At 28.5% G+C, this 20228-nt stretch overlaps 3 protein-coding genes across 9 annotated transcripts in view; 2 read left to right on the top strand and 1 right to left on the bottom strand.

Moving 5' to 3' along the window:
- LOC100162332 (vacuolar protein sorting-associated protein 62) overlaps positions 1 to 3255 on the top strand; it is a 23901-nt gene extending 20646 nt beyond the window's left edge. Inside the window, exons 3-5 of the mRNA XM_029491125.1 lie at positions 67 to 344; positions 1635 to 1854; positions 2558 to 3255. Coding sequence (XP_029346985.1) covers positions 67 to 344; positions 1635 to 1854; positions 2558 to 2820 — 761 coding nt within the window. The 3' untranslated portion in view covers positions 2821 to 3255. The remainder of the gene's footprint in view (positions 1 to 66; positions 345 to 1634; positions 1855 to 2557) is intronic.
- A 1131-nt stretch (positions 3256 to 4386) lies between these two features.
- LOC100164409 (CG2004-like) lies at positions 4387 to 8105 on the top strand. Its single transcript, NM_001160352.1, is given in 8 exon segments — positions 4387 to 4513; positions 4603 to 4809; positions 4889 to 5043; positions 5105 to 5270; positions 5382 to 5576; positions 5657 to 5850; positions 7632 to 7693; positions 7696 to 8105. Coding segments are annotated over 8 exon segments (1236 nt in total). The 5' UTR covers positions 4387 to 4426; the 3' UTR covers positions 7866 to 8105.
- A 1164-nt stretch (positions 8106 to 9269) lies between these two features.
- LOC100168499 (aquaporin AQPcic-like) overlaps positions 9270 to 20228 on the bottom strand; it is a 48767-nt gene continuing 37808 nt past the window's right edge. For 3 of the 7 annotated variants that reach the window (XM_008181169.3, XM_029491045.1, XM_008181172.3), the window contains 5 exons: positions 11560 to 11756; positions 11349 to 11492; positions 11053 to 11271; positions 10272 to 10352; positions 9270 to 10187 (listed from right to left, as the gene is read on the bottom strand). In XM_008181169.3, coding sequence (XP_008179391.1) covers positions 10092 to 10187; positions 10272 to 10352; positions 11053 to 11271; positions 11349 to 11492; positions 11560 to 11756 — 737 coding nt within the window. In that variant the 3' untranslated portion in view covers positions 9270 to 10091. 7 annotated transcript variants of the gene reach the window in all.

Here is a 20228-nt window from a genome sequence, read left to right on the forward strand (position 1 = left end):
TTGTACGAATCATGTTCAATGATAATATATTTGTCACAGCAATTGTTTTTCTTTTTTTCACCTCAGAACAACTGCTGGAAAACACTACTTCCGTACTATACGGGCAGAATCCGAACACGACCACCGTGCCCGTCTACGCGCACGTCACTCAATGCGGTCATAAACATTTCCACGTGTCGTATTGGCTGTTTTTCCCGTTCAGCCAGGGCAAGCCTATATGCACACTGGACATGGGCTTGCTCGGTCCGCTCCCGTTGCCAGTCTTCAACAACAGGTGTTTCGGCACCCTCAAAGAGTTCGGCAGCCATGTCGGAGACTGGGAACACATGAGTCTCATGTTTAATGTACGTATGATATTATACATAATATAACAGGACATAACGATAAAAGTATACCCATTACCTATTATAATATACAGGGCGACTTAACAGACATTGTGTATGGTGTGTATATTAAAATTCTGATTTTTTAAAAGTTTATGTAAGTACATCGAAAGACCATATTTTCAAAAGATAGTTACAATTAGGTAATGAATGGTTCTTTGGCGATATAATCATAGGCGCAATTTCAACTTTTGACTTGGGGGGGGCTGAATATATTAAAGGCAAACAGACCATTGCAATATACCATTTAAAAATTGTATGTCCTAGGTTTTTTTTTGGGAGATGGGGGTACGGCCCCAAGCCCCCCCCCCCCAATTCGCGCATATGGATAAAATACATACATACTTATTTTTTTTCAAATGTAAGCTAACCTTTTCATTATATAAGTAGTTAAGCATATGATTTTTTTTTTTTGAAAATATTGGTATACCTATATATTATTGTCTTAATCAAAATTTGAATGAAATATAGTAAATAGTTATTACACTTTATGTACTTACTAATAATATATCCATGACAATTAGTTTAGAAAATATACGTGGTGATTTTAAAATAGTAATGAACAACTCATCCATAATAATAAATAAATAACTATACTAAATATTACATTGATTTTAAATATCCAAAGCATCCATATCCATAGCATCTAGTCTTCAACGTGTTATTATTTTAAAATTTAAATCATACACTTAGGTATAGTTAAGTCGTAAACGCGTTTGGCTTACAATAATGTTTTCGGATGGGTTTTTTTAATCGAAGGGAATCATACAAATTTCACATTTTGTAGGTAATATTTATTAATATAATTTACGAACGTTAATAAAAATACGACCTGTACAATTATTTTGTATTGAATATTTAATTAATTTTAAATCATTGTCAAGTCGTAATACTAAAACTGAAAATTCTATTAAAAAAAAAAAAAACAGCGCAAAAATCGAGTTGAAAATAGAAAATGGGATTATTTCGATGTTAAAATAAATCTGTGGGCCCTGTTGGCCCTCTCCCTAACTACGGCCCTGCTGTAACTTAAATATATTATTAATAATTTAAATTCAATATTCATTTCAAAATAAAGCTTTGTTTAGTGTAGACAAAATATATAATAGGTATAACCAAAATAGTGTACAAAATAATTATTTTATAGAAGAAAAAATTCTGCATTGTTGCATGTCCTATAGGTATAGACCATTGCGTGAATAGATGACAATGGTTTAAATGTTTAATTATGTCCATTTGCTTTTTCCGCAGGGCTACGACGAACCGGAAGAAATGTACGTGTCCGTGCACGATGCTGGCGCGTTTTATCGGTTCGATCGAAATCGGCGGAAGTTCGTTTTCAACCGACAAGAGGTGCGTAAAGGCTTCTTGCAAAAACCCAAGTTTCCCGAAGTGGTGCACCTTACAGACGAGGGCAATCATCCGGTGTTGTTTGCGGCCAAGGGATCTCACGGCCTATGGACTGCTCCAGGTGCGATAATATTATAATATAACTCAATATTAGATTTAACAACAATATTCGTATATTATGCATCATCAAGCGGTATGCGTTCGAAAAAATTCTCTCATCGAACAAACATAATAATATGACCAGTGACATGCCCAGGCCCCAGGGGGTAGAGATTAATAATTATATTATAGTCCTTATTGTCCGATAAATACCCTATCATTTGTGTCTTTAGTATTACACTATTACCACCATAATTCATTTAAGTTTATTATTAGTTATAGCAACCCCTCCCCCATTGAAAATTCCTGGACACGCTACGTCGCCACTGAATCAGTGTCGGATCCAGGGGGGCCTAGGGGCCTCGCCCCCCCCCCAGACCTCTTCAACAGTCTCCTCATAGAGGACAGTACATATAGAGATTTAAATGTTGATATGTATGTGTGATAACAATTAAATCATTATAATTAATTTTGCTTCTAAAAATAAGGGCAGATTAGATTTTGTATTAAAGAAGTTCTAAGTTCTGAGTGGAACGATAAATGTATTGATTTTACAATGATGTGTGTTTTTTTTTTAATTTTATCTATTCACTATAGATTTCATATTACTATTTATAGATAAATTAATAGATAATGAAATGTTCATCTAGATATGTCGCAGCAACGCTGCAGGTTACAATTATAAAAAAATACTAAAATTATTTCTATATCGATTCGTTTTACAGGAAAACACAAATACGTGCGTATACCGCGATTGTACGACGACAGTGGCTACGGATTTCCATGGAAAACTTGGCTAAAAGTCGAAGTGTTGAACTCGTCGAAAAAACTTCCCATCTGGATGCAGTATTACGGCAAATGGGGAAATCAACGCAGTAAATGTCATCCACTCTCCAAAATGGGCTTGCAGATCTGTCAGTTTACCGACGGCCCGACGGGTATACCAATGAAACAGCATGATTTCCGTTGTCATAACGCGACCAACTAACCATGGTTTATGTTGGTATCCTACTGTTGGCTGTAAGAGGAAATCGCCGGTCGGCTGCGATGAATATCAACCATGACCTAGACGACTTTCCAGCGACAGAACGTGTTTTAGGTCAATGTGTATCACCGCGGCATTGTATTGTTATTGTTTTTTTTTTCATTTTTATTATTACTATTATTTAACTACACTATAAACGTGATGGGTCTCAATAGTTTTAAGAACCTCAAGAAAATCGATATTGCAGTGTTGCGTACTAATGTATTATGCATTTAACGTATAGGTATATTGAGTGAAAGTAGGACTGCCGGATTCTCGGATTTCCTAAGACAATTTTGTTTCTTTTTACATATAAATTATCTATTTGTATACTATTTTATAGCGTGTAAAGGATCGATGTCTGTGTGATGTAAATAAAATAATGAACATTTGTGACTATCTGGTTTTGTATTGTTATTTAGTGTTCCTGTTAATAAGCAGAGTACAAACGTACAACGATTTCCTCTCTATGGAAAATTGTTTGTTATAACTTATAAGTATAATATAATAGCCACATATTATAAAGGTACTTCCTAGTTCTATATCATACATCATTCATGCATTGATTAAATTTTAATTCACCTATTATGTGGGTGACATAAATGATTCAAAGAATGATTGAATCAAACTGGTCACATATCACAATAGATTCTTTAATTACTTTTTCCCTTTTAATACATATTATTATTATTATGTCATGTGAAAAAAATGTATCTCAAACATTTCTGAATACAATAATAACAGTTAGATAAATTAAATAATAATGATTGCCAATTAATATATTTTATAGACCTACTTATAGTTGTTCAAAAATATTGATATTTATAGAACAAAAATAAAAAAAATTGGAAAATTAAAATGTCTGTAAACAGCTGAAAAAAAGTCAAAGTATTTTTAAAATGTTATATAGAAAATTCTAATATAAACGTTTTACAAAAATCGATTTTGCGTAAAAATTCCCGTTTTTCCTTCATTTTTCTTTTTACTTTTGACCCCCCAAAGTACCAACTAGATTCACTAGAAAAGATACTGTTAAAGAAAATCTAAGCATTTTTACTGTCCTAAAAGGTGGCGACAGAAACAAAAAATAAATAAATAAAAAACACACATCTTTGTAAAATTCATCGCTCCGCTCAGAATCTAAAAGTGATTTACTGGTATTCATATCTTGGAAATTCAATAATGATATTTTTCAATTATATTATTCGAACCGATTGTTTAAAATATAAATTATTATTGTACATAATCAACAATTGTTTTTCCAGTAATATTATGCACTAATTTTGCTACTGATACATCATACATGGTATTTGGTAGTTGGTACTTACATAATAACTTGTAATGTCATACAAAAATTAAAGTTATATTTTTATCACATAACAGAAGCTATATGGTCGTCTTTTTGATTGTACTTAACTGCGTGAGTGTATACGGATGTGCGTCAGTCCCCACATTGATATATAAGTAGTACCTATAAACAAAAATGTATTCGTAATTGACGAACGGGTCTTCTCGGGAGTATTCAACTTCAGTTTAATCGTATGCATCCTGTAGTCAAGAACGCTGCATCATGTCTGGATCTAAAAACATAGATTTGGTTTTTCTGCAATCCATGATTGACAAGACCGAACCTGGAGTAAAAATTAATTCGTACGAAGTGAGTGATGTAAAATAAATTGTATAATAATATTATAAAATACCTACGTTTATTAATGTTGGGTTTGGTCGAATTGTGGTACTTTACAGATAGCATTAGGATCGAAACGAGGTGATAACTATACATCAATGTTGTACAGAATCCAACTGTATGGTGAAAACGGCTGGTCAAAATCTCTAATCTACAAGTGTTTGCCCGATAACAGGCAGGCGAGAAATACATATAAATCTGAAATACTATTTAATAACGAAGTAACATTCTATACAAAATCGTTTACAGCATTGATGAAATATAAAGTCCGTATATAGATTACCTATATGTTATATTTGTAATATTTATTATCATAAGGCTTAGGCTAATACATTAATGCTTTAGGAGCTCAAAAAATTGGTTGAAACTTTTAACAGTGTGCCGAAATGTTATTTGGCCCAAAGCGATATCGTTATATTGGAAGACATGCGATGCAAAGGATTCACCATGTTGGACAGAATGAAGGGTCTTGATTTTAACCATTGTAGAGCCATACTAAGGTAATGATTTGGTGGGAATATTATTTTATGCGTCTGAATTGGAGATTAATGTTTTTTTCAGAGTCTTGGGCAAATTCCACGGGTTATCGCTGTCTATGAAAGTCGATGAACCAGACAAGTTTAAAGAATGCATTTCGGATGCAATAAATGAAGTGTACTACAAGAGTGAAAACGAATTGTGGTACAAAGGATATTACAGACAAGCCGCAGAGAACGCAGAGAAAATGGTACACGTATATAAATATACACATAGATACCGTTAATACTGAAATATCATAGCATTTTACGTAATTTATATTATATTATTAATGATAAGCGCGATATATTTTTTCTAACAGCTGGAGGCTGAATTGACCGAAGACGAGAAACCAAAATATTTGGATAAATTTCGAAAATTTGTCAACCACGAATCGTTCTTTGGGTATATGGTGGGACTGGTGTCACCTAAAGAATCGTTAGCTGTACTCTGTCACGGTGATTGTTGGACGAACAACTTTTTGTTTCAGTACGCTCAAGACGGGAGTATATCTGAAGTATAAGACGTGCCATTATTAATTACCCGTCATTCAAACACAAAAAAATAATACCTAATTGATTTTTATTCATTTTCAAGGTGTCTATAGTAGACTTTCAGTTGGCTAGGTATGGCTCTCCAGCATTGGACTTGGTCAGTCTTTTGTATTGCTGTACCAGTGTAGAGTTAAGAAAACAGTATTTACCTGAACTGTTGGAAGAATATTACGATTCAATTGTAAGTGTTTTAACGCAAACAGACTGTTTGAATCATTATCCAGATATTCGACAAAAGTATGTACTTATGACAATTTTATTTTTACCTGGAACTGATTTATTTTAAAAAAATCTATAATTGCATAGAATTGATCTTAATAATTTTATAATCAAAATTAATTACGCAAAAAGTATCGACGATCATTATAACATTTTTAAATATAAAATCAATAACATTTAGTTATTAAAATTTGCTTAATATGCCTTATTTATTAATGTTATAAGTACCAAAACATGAAAATTAGTAATGTTCTAAAATGTGTTTTAATTTGAAATAGACTCGCCGTTGTGTCCCGGTGCTGGTTTTTCCAATTCTCCGCAGTTCTATACAATTTAAAAATTATATTTTACATTTTAGTTAATACCTCAATTATAATACTTTCCAATAATCTACTATCTAATACATATTTAGGGGGGGAGGGGTGTTGATATGGAGTATTATATCAACGAAAATCACTTCACAGGAAAAACTCTCACACCTCATATTGATATAGGTACGTTGAATTTTGATATATATATATTTTTTTTATCTGAAAGATGACAAATTTTTTTAAGTTGGATCTAAGGCCAAATTTTTATTTTACTTTAAATAATGGCAGAAAAATACGTTTGAAAAACACCAAATTTTGTGCATTATTCAAATGCTTATTTCCGCTTCTATAACTAAAATTTTTAAAATCAGGCTTTGATCAGACCTGCAAAATGTTTTTTTTCTTTTAAATAAAAACGACGCCCTCGTACAATAGTTAAATAAAACCACAGCCCCTTGTTATATCATTTAAATTTCAAATTAAATTTTCTACAAGCTAGAAAACAGTGGCCATCATTTTCAAATTTATCGAATTTTGATCTCAGTTTTTCAATATTTTATTTTCAAACTTTATAATATGTATAAAAAAACACAAGATAAAAATCATTTTTTTACAATTTTTTAATACAATAATTTGAAATAAAATACAAAATCAGAGATCAAAGCAGGCTGTAGGAAGTCTTCTTCTTTCGGATGAAAAAATAGTCATAAAAATCCGACAATTCTACAAAATTTGAGAGTTATTCCCGCAATAATTTTTTTCGATATAATACATTCTATCACCCCCCCCCCCCCCCCTATGGGATAGTAGATTAGTGGAAAAATCTTATAATTGAGATAGCAACTAAAATATAAAATTTGAAAAACTGGCACTGGATAAAAAAAATGGTTTTATTGATAAAAACAGTGACCTTACCTGATTTCCACTCACAACCTATCATATTATAATATTGAATATAATTTGTCCTCCTATATTAAATTAATTAACTATATTAATCTATTATTTGCAATTTTTTTAATATTGTTCTATTGTTTATGATCCGTTCACTGCCGCGGGAATAAGCCAATTTAAAAGTGTTAAAAAAATAATTATTAAAGTTTATTACTTTTGTCCTAGAAATTTCAGATTTACTTCCGCGTGATACTATCCGGGTTCTCCGTGATTCTCTTGTAGAAAATATTTAACGAATAGTAAACAGCTGTTAGGTATGGTTTCTAAATAGTAAATAGCTGGTAAAGGGTAAATACCTAAAGGGTAGGTACCTACTTTGTTCGGAAATCGGTAGGTACTCTTTTCAATTAAAATTGTATTACCTATATTTCTCATATATTTCTCTTATATTACTCAGTTTAATTGTTTTATCAATTTTAAATCAGTTTTGCTTGTTTTTTATAATATTACCATTTACCGATTTTACTATATGAATGGGATTCTATATTTCTTTTACAAATAAATAAATAAATAAATGCATAAACCATATCACTGCAGGTTATACGAAGAGGTGCGTGAATACAACGTGTTCGGTCTAGGAGTAGCACTAGATATGATACCGTCATTACATGTGACTCGGAGCTGGCTCCAGACATGTATACCGAAGATACGATCAACATGGATGACGAACCCAGCAAGGAACCTTACCCGGTCATGACCACTAGCAACTTATGTCGTCAAATGATTGCAGACTTAGTAAAAGAACTCGTGGATAATGGATGTTTAACATAATAGGTTGGATTAGTTAACACGATGTATGATTTCATTTCATGATATTATATTATAGCCGTATTAAGCTGTTTTTTTTTAATTTGTGATTCTCATTATTTTTGTTCTATTATAGCGTTGTCATATAACAATATTATTCGATACGTGATATCATTATACTATAATATAGTATTATACGGATTTTGTGTTCATTTAGATATTAAAATAATTAAACAATAAAATAATCATCGTTTTATACCAAAAGTATTAATAGCTATAATTTACCCATGTGTTTTAAGTTGTACAGTATACACCCTGGCAGTGTTATCGCCACACATTTATTATGCATTTTTAATTTTAAATAATAAAAAATGTTGTTATTTTAAATGGACTCCAAACAATTTTTAATCTTTTAAAGTGGGTACTTCAAGCTTAAATACTTGAACAAATTAAATATAAAGTATAACCTTTTTTCAGACCATTAATTTATTTTAACAATGTAACATTTCGCTTTTAACACTAAATTCAATTTTCAAAATTTAAAATGTATTATATAGATTATAGAACAGTTAAAAAATTAAACATTATTTCATAACACATTAAATGGATAATTGAATACAAAGTACTGGACGATTCACAGACTTATTTTATTTTAAATTGGTTCTCTCTCAAAAAAAAAAATGTCCTCATATATATTGATACTTTACGTGACATTAGGTATTTAACATCTCATTTTATGAACATATCGTTATAACTTTTTTAGTGCTTCTAAAAGATATGTTTAGGTTTAAGAATCTATAAAATACAATACATAATATTCCAAATACAATGATTAAAATATAATAATAAATATATAATCATCCTGTACCATCAGCAATCAACATAATAAAGAAAAATAGTGTCCGTCAAAAAATCTCTGAACTACCAATCTGGCAAAATTGTTGGCATCCTTGTTGTAACATTGGGAATTATAAAAGTGGCATCACCTCATATTTTTTACAGTTAGGTATATCCATATGTCATATTGTGTATTGTAATGAGAAATGACACATAGATCATTCGACTTCAAACACTCTTTTGGTAGATAAGATTGAGATTCGCATGCATGTTTATTACTTTTTTCTATGGATAAAAGCCTATGAATTAAAATTATTTTGAGTGATCTAATTTTCAGTCAACAGTCACCTTGGATTGGATATGTATCAGTGTATCACACAAGTTTATTTGAGGATAGGTGAGCATCTATATAATATTATTATTTAATACTCACAAAACCATAATATATTATAATACATTAATACTTAACTATAATTTATATTTGAATTTTTAGTCATTCTCATTCCTCAATAAATACCTAACAGAGAATATTTTGGGGCAATAATTATTAAAGAGTATTTAAGACTGTTACCAATATATTATTGCTGAAACTTGTGAGAAAATAAAATCATTTTAATAATTAATAATATATGTCACACAAGTGTTTTATTTTAAACATTGATTTCCCAGAAAAAAAATAATAAAGTATAAAAAATAAAAATATTACTAATTAACTATAATATACTACTATATTTTAATAAAAAAAATATTATAGACAAGGTTAGGCACCATACATATAAAATAATCACTTATTGAGCTGAGACATAATTAATATTAATATTAGACATCATTGAATATGATGATATTTAACATTCATACTATTATAAAACTTATTTTTAGATTGTCATATTGTTTTAACATAATATGTATTCTGTATTTATTAGTTGAAATGATCCAAATCATAAATACATAAAAAAAAAATAAATTTATTATGCACTTAAAATAAAAATATATTATCATTGCAATAAATACATAATACATATTATGAATATTGTAAATGAATGACTAAAGTTATTGCCAAAATATAAATATAAATAATTTTTACAAAAATATATCTACGTAATACTGTGAGTTAACAACACTGTAGCTTGATGTATAAAGTATACATAGCTTATGTATAAAGTTAACTCATTTACAGTTTAAAAACCCTAGCAAAATTAAATAAAATAATTAAAAGACTAAATAATTTGGTAGAGACTAAAATATAATTAAGTAGACAAATAAACATGGAGATGAATGTCCTATAAAGGATATTACAGAACACAATTTACACTGACTTCAGCATTTAATGTAAAAGAACGACAATAGAAACTGAATTCGAGTGCTGTCAAGTGTCAGGTATGTGATACGTAACTGTAATAAAAGTATATCACTTTATTTTACTCGTTCATCGTTATCTAATGCCATAAAAATATATTTGTAGAAAAGCGTTGATGTTATTGTTCCGGAAAATGGACCGACCCAGTATATCTGAAAAGAAAAAAAATAATTGTTTGAATGCATTTTGTTTATATAACAACCTTCAATAATAATTATTAAGATATTATCATTTACCCAATGCATGTTCCATGAATTGTTGTAGATTGCTGGTGCTAATGATCGTGCTGGGTTCAAACTATTTCCAGTAAAAGGGCCCTAGAACAATAATATAAATGTAGTAAAAAATAATATACAATTAAAAATGTAAACAAATTGAACATTGCAACATTTTTTAAGATCATGGGTGTTTATTATATGCTTTATTTCTTTGTATTTTTATATAATTTGTAATAGATGATAAGTTAAGAAGATGCTATACTTAAATACTTTAATTAGATATTGTTTTTATTTATCCAACAAACCAAATTATAAAACTCATTTGTAATTATTCTTAAATATATCCTTCAAATTAGGTGTGAAACAAAAAAATTATAAAATATATATATAAAATATTAAATTGATATTGATATCTGACAATCAAAATTATTTCAATAAGTATTAGAAGACAATTTACTAAATGTTAATATAGTGATATTCTTTAAGATTATATTATGCATTTTTAAGTTTAAATAATATGTCGATAACATACAATGTTACTAAAATGTTATGCAAGCATTTTATAGTTTATAAAAGACCACTGAGAAAAACGTGTTGCTATAGTCACTGCCAAATATTTTTAGTAAAATTTTGAACACTTAAAATGTAAAACTTCTTAACCACTACAAACAAGCATGGTATAATATTTTTAATATAATAATTTTTTTATACATTTAAAATAACTCAACACGTTTTTACCCCGAAGTTGTTAACTGAATACTTTTGACAATAATTAATAATCAAAGTTTAAAATACTTACAACAATAACTGATGTCATAAATATCATAGCTAAAAATTTCAAAGAACCACAATCTCCATTACCACTTTTAGGATCCCAAACAGCACATACTAAAAGTATCAAAACTCCTGTTGTTATAGCTTCAATTAAAAGGGCTTGCCATGCAGTCAAGCCTATAACTGGGCTTGTTACACAAACTCCAGATTCTGATGAATTTAAAATATTATAAGGTGAAATAACCTATAAAATAATAAAAATTAAATTCAATAATTCAGTCATACTTTCGATTACCTATATTATTCAATTTAGGTTCTCACCACTAGAACTCCATAACCGATCATAGCTCCTAAAAATTCCGCTAAGAAATAAATAATAGCTGTTAATATTGGTAATTTACCAAGAAGTAATGCACATAATGTAACACACGGATTTATATGACAATTACTGATGTGACCAATAATCTGCATTAAGTCGAAAATTATCATTAGTAAACAAAATATTACAAATATATATTTATAAAATACTTACAACAATAGTGACAGCTACAATACCAGCAAATGCAATAGCACCACTGTATTGACCAAGTTCTCCACCCGGATATTTAGGAACTAATCCCATACAACCAAACAACATTAAAAACGCGGTACCAAACAGTTCAGCTAAGAATATCGATACAAGTTTTTGCCATGGCTGCCGTTCATAAAATTGGCTCGGTTCAGCTGTACCTGAAAGAAGAAATACATATATGAGTTTTGTTTTATTATAAAATAAACATAATATTGTGTACCTTGTACTATAAATGGTACAGAATCAAAAGTTAAATCATCCATTTAAATATTGAACACTAAGTTTAACGTTTTAACTGTCTGGCTAAAGGTTATTTTCTCGTGTTGTTCAATGTGTGCCTATGCACGCCAACAAAGACCAGGCAATGTCAAAAAAATATTCTATTACGATCAATGGTTATGATTATTAAGTTAAAATAGATAGTTGGATTAAGAATGTTTGGTTAGGAAAACAATTCAAATGTTCTATACACTGAAATTTTGTACTTAATTGAATAATTATACACATGACACACAAAGGATAGCACAGTACACATTTTCTTGTCTCTTAGTTGATAAATTATTTCCTAATTGTAAATAGTAAATGAAATAATGATCCTAGACACCTATTATAGCCTAAGCCTGTAGGTATACTATATAGAATATAGATACCAACTAGCATGACAAACTAATTAGATATGAACTGATGAAAAGTGTGAGAGCCCTCAGCTGCTTAGTGCTTATCATTAGTGGTTGATATTATTATGTTATGTCACGTAGATATTATATTATTATATTAAAATTTAAGAAGATCATAAGATACGGAAGTCCTTAATAAATTCTATTTATTATAGAACTGGGTACATGGTACCTATTTAATATGTCATGATAGGTACTAATATACTACCTATATGTGATATGTCTCTGTAATAACTTCGAATACTAATTACATTATTATTATAGTGATATAATTTCTTCGCGTAGATATCTATCTTTCGATTATAGTAATATCACTAATCACTAATCACTAATATACGTACTAATGTCTAATATTGCTAAAATATAAACTGTATAATTTACAAAGTATACAAAATACAAATCTGTGTTCCGAAATGCGACTTCCGTAGTTTCGTCGACAAATCTTTATCACACAAGTACACAACGTCACAATGCAATCATCAGTTACTTAGTTACCTTATCAATAGATTTAAAAACATTATTAATTAATAATAATAATTATTTATTTATTTATTAATTCGTGGAGACTGAAGAGTACATGTTTTGGCATAGACATATTATAATATAATATTATGTATTTATGTATATTTGTTTTGAGGATTGATCAAATATATAGGTATAGGTGCCGTATACACTAAACACCACGTCAGTGACAATAAACTAGCCCAAACATTGTTTTTTTATGAGTAAAAAGTAATCCGATGGAGCTTTGTCCCCAACCAATGTGCGTGGGCAATATGCATTGCTTATTTTTATTATTAAAATAACAAATAAAAAATGATTATTATTATTTTATAATAACTAATGAAAGTGTTCACGATTTGTTTTATGTTTCAAGTCTTACTTCACAAATTATTTAAAGGCAGATGTATTATCATTTACCAGATTATTAAAAAAGCTATATAAGTAGGTACCTACATAATATAGGTACTTTTAAGTCCTTTAACTATTGCCATTAGCTGTTTGTAGGGAAGGGGTACAGTTGGATTGGAACACGTGTGACTGTGTGAGTATGTATGGCAAGGATATTTTGTCACTAAAAACCCGGGTGGTAACCCATCCGGAAAATAGTGCCAGTGCGCTTGCAATCAGAACACGTTTCGTGACTGAATGCAACCACCACGCCACACCAAACCATGAAGAAATTATTATATCATGCTCAAATATATTATATTACAGTGTTAGGTATACAATATACAATGAAACTTATATTTTCGTAAATTCAACATAGACATTAGACAAACATACATGGGCATATAATTCTACTATCAAATGTATATAGTATGCATTAATAAAATATGTTAATAATCAGAAATTAAAATTTTAAGTCCACACATTTGTCTTTTACTATAAGTTTATACAAAATGTAAAGCCATTAGCCATTAGCCATTAATTGCCTGTTTATACATATACATATATTATATTAATTAATTAATTTCCTATTTATCCACACTCTAAAAAAATACATCCTTTCATAGTTACATCCTATTTTACTATATTTTTTTATGTTTATAATAAATCGGCAGGAGTGCGTAATACTCAGCAACAATTTGTTTAACTTTATTATATACCTAAACCTAAAATTAAAAAACCTAAACAATACAATACATATAACATGGAAATTATACACCTAGTACAGGTGCATTCAAAATATATCCCACATTCCGTACATTGTATAGGTGTACCTATTATTACACAAAAACTATGATAAAAAAAACAAACGAAAACGATCATAATATGGCTTTAATTCCAAAATTAATATTTGGTGTCAATTTAAGATCTACCACTGTATCGGATCTATTTCATTTGAATAATACTAAAAATTAAACAAACAATAATTTAAGTGTTGGTACATAATATAATGGACCTTTAAGGTTGGAGTGCATGAGCTCTAATGGGCACACCCCATACCAACTAAAACTGAATTGTTGAACAATACCATAGATAAAAATGCGCTATGTATTTTTATTGCCATGAAATAAAAAAAAAGGTGTACAAATATAAATGTTTACAATAAAATTATATTTTTTAGGTATATAATATAATATAGGTACTATCGATGTAGGTCAAATATCTTCGACCAGAAAATAGTGAAATCGTGACGCTAAATTAATGAAACTTCAAAATAAATGTAGGTACTGTTATATTTACAACTATAGTGAACAACGTAACTGTATAAAACATATTATAATACACAATTAATAAGAATAAAATATATATTTTTAATGAATACATTTTTAAGCTTATATTTTTAGAAAAAAATCAATCTGTAATAAGTTTTGAACTATTAAAATCTATAAACAATATAATATTATTGATGTTAATATGTTAAATTAACATAAAACAATTTAATTTTGAATACTTAATACAATTTGATAATTTAGCCACATACCTGTACAATAACAATATGAGGAGTAATTATTTAAATGTTTGTTATTTGTTAGATGAACTAGCTCTTCCATTTTAATTATTTAGCATTAATACTATGAAATCATTTAAGGTTAGAAACTTATTGTAAGTAAGGTAACGTATATACTATTTTAGTTGCGTATAACAGACTAAATTAATAATAATAACAAATAACAATTACTAATAATAATTCCTGCAAAAATTGAGACACATTTAGTTAGAAAATTGTGATATTCATAAGATACAATTTTACAATGAAACTGTTTTATTTTTTTAAAAAGCCAAAACTACACATAATTACAGCAAATATTAACTTATTGCCGTATTGCTGTCAATTGTTTAAAACGAATAAAATTGTCAACATGCTGTCAGCTTTTTCATGATAAAATACAAACAATTCAATTATTTTCCAACTATACTAAACAGACAACAGTAAACACACCAATAATGGATCCATTTATAAATGTGTGTTTAAAAAAGATGATTATGTATACACCTAATCATTTGTATTTGTTCAGTTACATTTCATATGCAATATTATGTAGTAGGTTTTGTTACAGTGTATTCTATGTATAATTTATTATAGTCTGAATAAATGTTTATTTTAATTTAAAAACATATTAATCAGTACATTATAGCAGTAATCTACTACTGGTAGACAACCTATGTCATGTTCACCAAATACGTGATTAGGACTTTTTCAAAGATCTGGTAAGATATTTTTTTATTAAAATAAGTTTTTTATATGAAACTAGTTCAATATGTATCATAATTAAAAAAAATTATAATTATTATGTTTGCATTAAATGTTAATTTCAATTCGTAGGTTTGGCATTACCAGAGTGGCCACTGGCCTGCAGATACGTGAACACACCTATGTGTTCACCCATTTATGAGGACGTCACACCCGCATGTGTTGTCTCCGTCTTACAAATGTACAACATAGCAAAAACTGTTTTGCGCGGGACAACTTTTATCTTTCTGTGTTTGTAGTATTGGCTCCAAAAATTTCTGAACAAATAGGGTAGTAAATTATCTAGCAACAGCGTGCCTATATTTTAGATAACATAAGTACAATAAAAGTTATTTGCTTCTAAACATTTCATTTGCTATTAAAAAATGATTGGATAGTGCTATTAAAAAAAAGCACGCTGTTGCACAGATAAAGTTTTTCTTTGCATGTTATACAAATTTAATAGTTCTACCAGTAACCTCTTATGTTGAAATTACATACAAAAATGTACATATATTTGAAATAAAAAGGATGTCAGTCATCAGGTAGAAGGTAATCAAAAGTGATAAGCCTGATAATTTTCAAACAAAATTATAAATACCTGCCCAAATTAAATTTATTCAGTGCACACTAGACAGTAGACGTAATGTTAAATATAATAGGAAAACTCTAAAGGTAGATATATGATAATATGTCACCGTAGTCTATTGTCGTATGGCGTAAGTGGCAAATGTACACACATTTTCTAAAAATGAATAATAATTCATAACTGAGCTCGATTAGTTTAGTTATATCAGTTATAACTTATAATTATTGAACTAATCGACATGGATATAAGCATATAACATCCAAATAGACACAAGGAACAAATTAATTTAACAATGCCATTTCATGTCTAAAATCTAAATGCTGGATTGCCTAAATAACTCTCTAGTATAATGTTATAATAATATTTTTAGACAAAAAATTACTATCTACAGCAACCAAAAACATAAATTTCATAACCCAGAACTAATAAAAACTATAATGCTTATCAGTCAATATAGCATAATAAATTAAAAATTTTAATGGATGTAGTTCTATAATAGTAAATAATAAATTATTGTCTGTTATAGTTGCATTAGTTATAGATATATATTTTAATTTATATAGTCTAAGCCTAAACAACAAATTTAATTATAATGGCGACATGGCGCGTTATAATATTAAAAAGCACTGAGATGCCTTTTTAACACTTCTACAGTAGTAGAGTATAGATGACGCAGGCAGTAAAGATTAAAGATATAATATACAATTGTATATTTAAAAATATTTTGGAATACCTATCAAAAAAAATCGGACCAAATCTCAATTTTGAAAAAAAATTAACTTAAATTCTGACTCAAAAGAAAACAATCACTTTTTGTGCTTCATGCAGAATTATACAATTGGCACGCCGTGAACCACGTGATCACCCTAACACTGTGTCGTTTGTGGGAGATACGCAACATTGCAGCACTGACGAAAATCGGCTGACTGATTATTCTCTTTTGAGAGAGAGTACAGTACATTTTAATTGAACGCCCACTGTCCTTCATAGGTATTGTTTAGTAAAATAATATAAGAAGTTATCAACAATACATCGATCAACAAATATAATTCTAAAATAAATCGAAACCAAGGTAACGTTAGTTTAAACCTCCAATTATTATGGTTAAAAGTGGATTTTATTTGATACATTTTAATTTATAGGTATGTAATATACAATGTGTCTAGTGAAGAAGTGACCGGCCAGCGTCATATTATGATAGTATACCTATAATATAACTTTTTCATTTTTTTTTGTTATGGGCAATTCAACTTTTTTTTAAACAAAACTGTATACTCACCTCAAATTTTCAAAACTAATCAACTTTTTATCGTAATTTTTTTTTTAATTATTAGTTATTTTATTTTACCTACTATCAATTTACATACACAATCAAACCAGAAATGTACAAATGGTTTTTATTTAATTTAAAAAAATAAAAAAAGTAAAAAAAATTAGCATTTTTAAAATAAAATTGCATATAACTCCAAATAACGTCGTATTGACTGCAGTTTTTATTTTAATTTTATCAACCTACAGAGTTCTACTTTTTTTTTCATTTAATAAAAATAGTTTGTACATTTTTGGTTTGATTGTGTGTGTTATAATTTATAACACAATGAAATAGCTTTAAAATAATACAAATTACGGTAAATAGTTGAAAAGTTTTGAAGATACATCAGAAAATGTGCGGTAGGTTCAGTTTGTTTAAAAAAAGGTTGAATTGGCCATAACTAAAAAAATAAAAGTTAGACCCACCCTTTAAAGGGTTTTTTCATAACTATATGACGCTGACCGATCACTTCTTCACGAGACACATTGTATATACTTATCTAACTAAATTACAACCATAAACTACATTTTGGTTTAAAAAACTTATATTTTTGTTGGTTTATTTGATTTTTGTTATTATGAAATACTCCCAATATTTCCCTGAACCAATAGTTAAATATTAAAGCATTTATATTTAAATAATCGTATCGTATATACAATTAAATGTTGAAAGGTTAACTTAGTTATAGTTTAAGCACTTACACTTTTACTTCCACTAGGTATACCTATATAATATTAATAATATTATAAATGGTGAAAATATGGTAAAAGAAATTGAAAATAATATAAATACGAAAACATATTAAATTCAAAAGAGAAGAAAAACAATATTGAATAGATCCGAATAGACTGAGAACTCCAGAATAAAACACGGGTTTTTAATGGCAAAATAAGATCCATCAATATATTATGAGAAACTAGTATGGAGTAACACTTACTATCTAACAAATACTGACAGAATGTCGCAAGTATACGGAGGTATATACGGAGTAGTCAACTGGAATAATGTAAAATATCTAGCAATTTGAATCCGGGCCCAGGGGTCCCGGATCCAAAAACCAACAAGAACATTCTAATATCCTTAAAAAAATTAATTTATTCGATGAAATTAAAAAAAAAAAACTCAAAATAAGATATGTCTAACCTATCTTTAAAAATTCAATATTCATAACGACAAAAGGATAAACCTCAAGCTTGAATCATTATAATATTATAATTCAATATAAAACAAAATTTTATCTTTTTTGATTATATCATACAGGTTTAAAATATCATATACAGTATATGAGTTTAATGATCATCTAAAATAAATATTAGAATATAAGAATGTTTATAATATACTTACAAATAATAACTGTACGCATTTAATACAAATTAACAAAAATAGTTAATGTTCCTACCTATTATAATGTTCAATTGTTTTAGAATTTATCTAGAACAATCAAATTTCAACTTTAAAATTTAAAATAATATAATCTAGTTATATCTAACCCCTAACCTGTATTAAACGAACATTTAGTATTTACCATATTCTGAAAAATCACCAAAGGAAACCGATGATCCAAGTCGTTTGAATAGTTTACTTGATACTTTTACTGGGCTCCCAAAACAACCAGCCATGTTTATTTGTATCTTAAAGATAAATTTTAATAATAGATGTACAAAATGTAGGTAAAAACGCTGTATTAGTTAAATAACATAAAAAACTGTACGCTGTTTCAATACAGAGTACTGCGAGTAAATGAGCATAAAGAACCAAAACTACGCTTTTACTAAGAATCACAGTCTCAGTGCTAAATAAACGGCGGGCGGTGAACCATGACAATATATAGATCTCCCACTACCCCATGACAAATTACTCAATGGCTTACAATAACAGTAAAAATAATAAGCTTGCGACATGTTGCATGGAGTAAAAGGCTATAATATTATAGTCATAATTAAATAATTAAAATTAATGATAACCCATAAATAGTATAACAGTATATAGTATAATAAACTCACACGTCATCTAATACTATATACACTATACGTCTGTACCTATGATATATTATATTATACAAACTACGATGTTTTTTTAATTTGAATATTGAATGTTAAAATACATTTTTATATTTTAGTTATTATTATTTAACTGATATATCTAGACCCTAGTTAATTTGGAAAACTAACATCTTTAAATACAAAACAAGACTATAATATAATCTCCCCACCCCAACCCCACCTCTACCAACACCCGAAGACAATCGTAAATACGTTATTGATCTGATGACTGATATATTACATAAACAGCAGCTATGCTTCTGAATAAATCATTCATTTTATAGAATATCGCATTCCAAAAACTAATTCTCAAAAATGACCAAACCTAAAACCAAATCGTATAAACGAGAAAACGACAGCATTAAAATAATAAAAAAAAAAGTTGTTAAAATAATTGTTGTCACATCAGAAGCTGAAATAATTTATGTATATACCTACGTAAAAAAAAGAAAACAAAAAAAATTGGACAAATGGGAACCACTTTGCTGTACAGTAGGTGTCCAATGGATCACTATCATAATGGATGTGTTAAATACTTAAATTTAAATTCAATGATGAATCATTGCATATACGAAAAACTATTCTGAGCGAAGATGGTCTATAAGCATAATTATATATTCCTAAGTACATTTTATGATTTTATTGCTGATAAAGTATTAAGTAATACAGTAGATTGTAGGTTGAATTCATTTTTGTCATTTTACATTGAGTGTAAAAACATAATATAATAACATACTATAAATGTTTCAAGTACCTACCCACGAATAATATTTTTAGTTTAGTCTTCGTTTAAATATCTAATTTTCCAAATTTGAACTTAAAATGTCTA

Source organism: Acyrthosiphon pisum, chromosome A3 (genome assembly GCF_005508785.2).
Source record: "Acyrthosiphon pisum isolate AL4f chromosome A3, pea_aphid_22Mar2018_4r6ur, whole genome shotgun sequence".
In the NCBI taxonomy this organism is placed as follows: Eukaryota; Metazoa; Arthropoda; class Insecta; order Hemiptera; family Aphididae; genus Acyrthosiphon; species Acyrthosiphon pisum.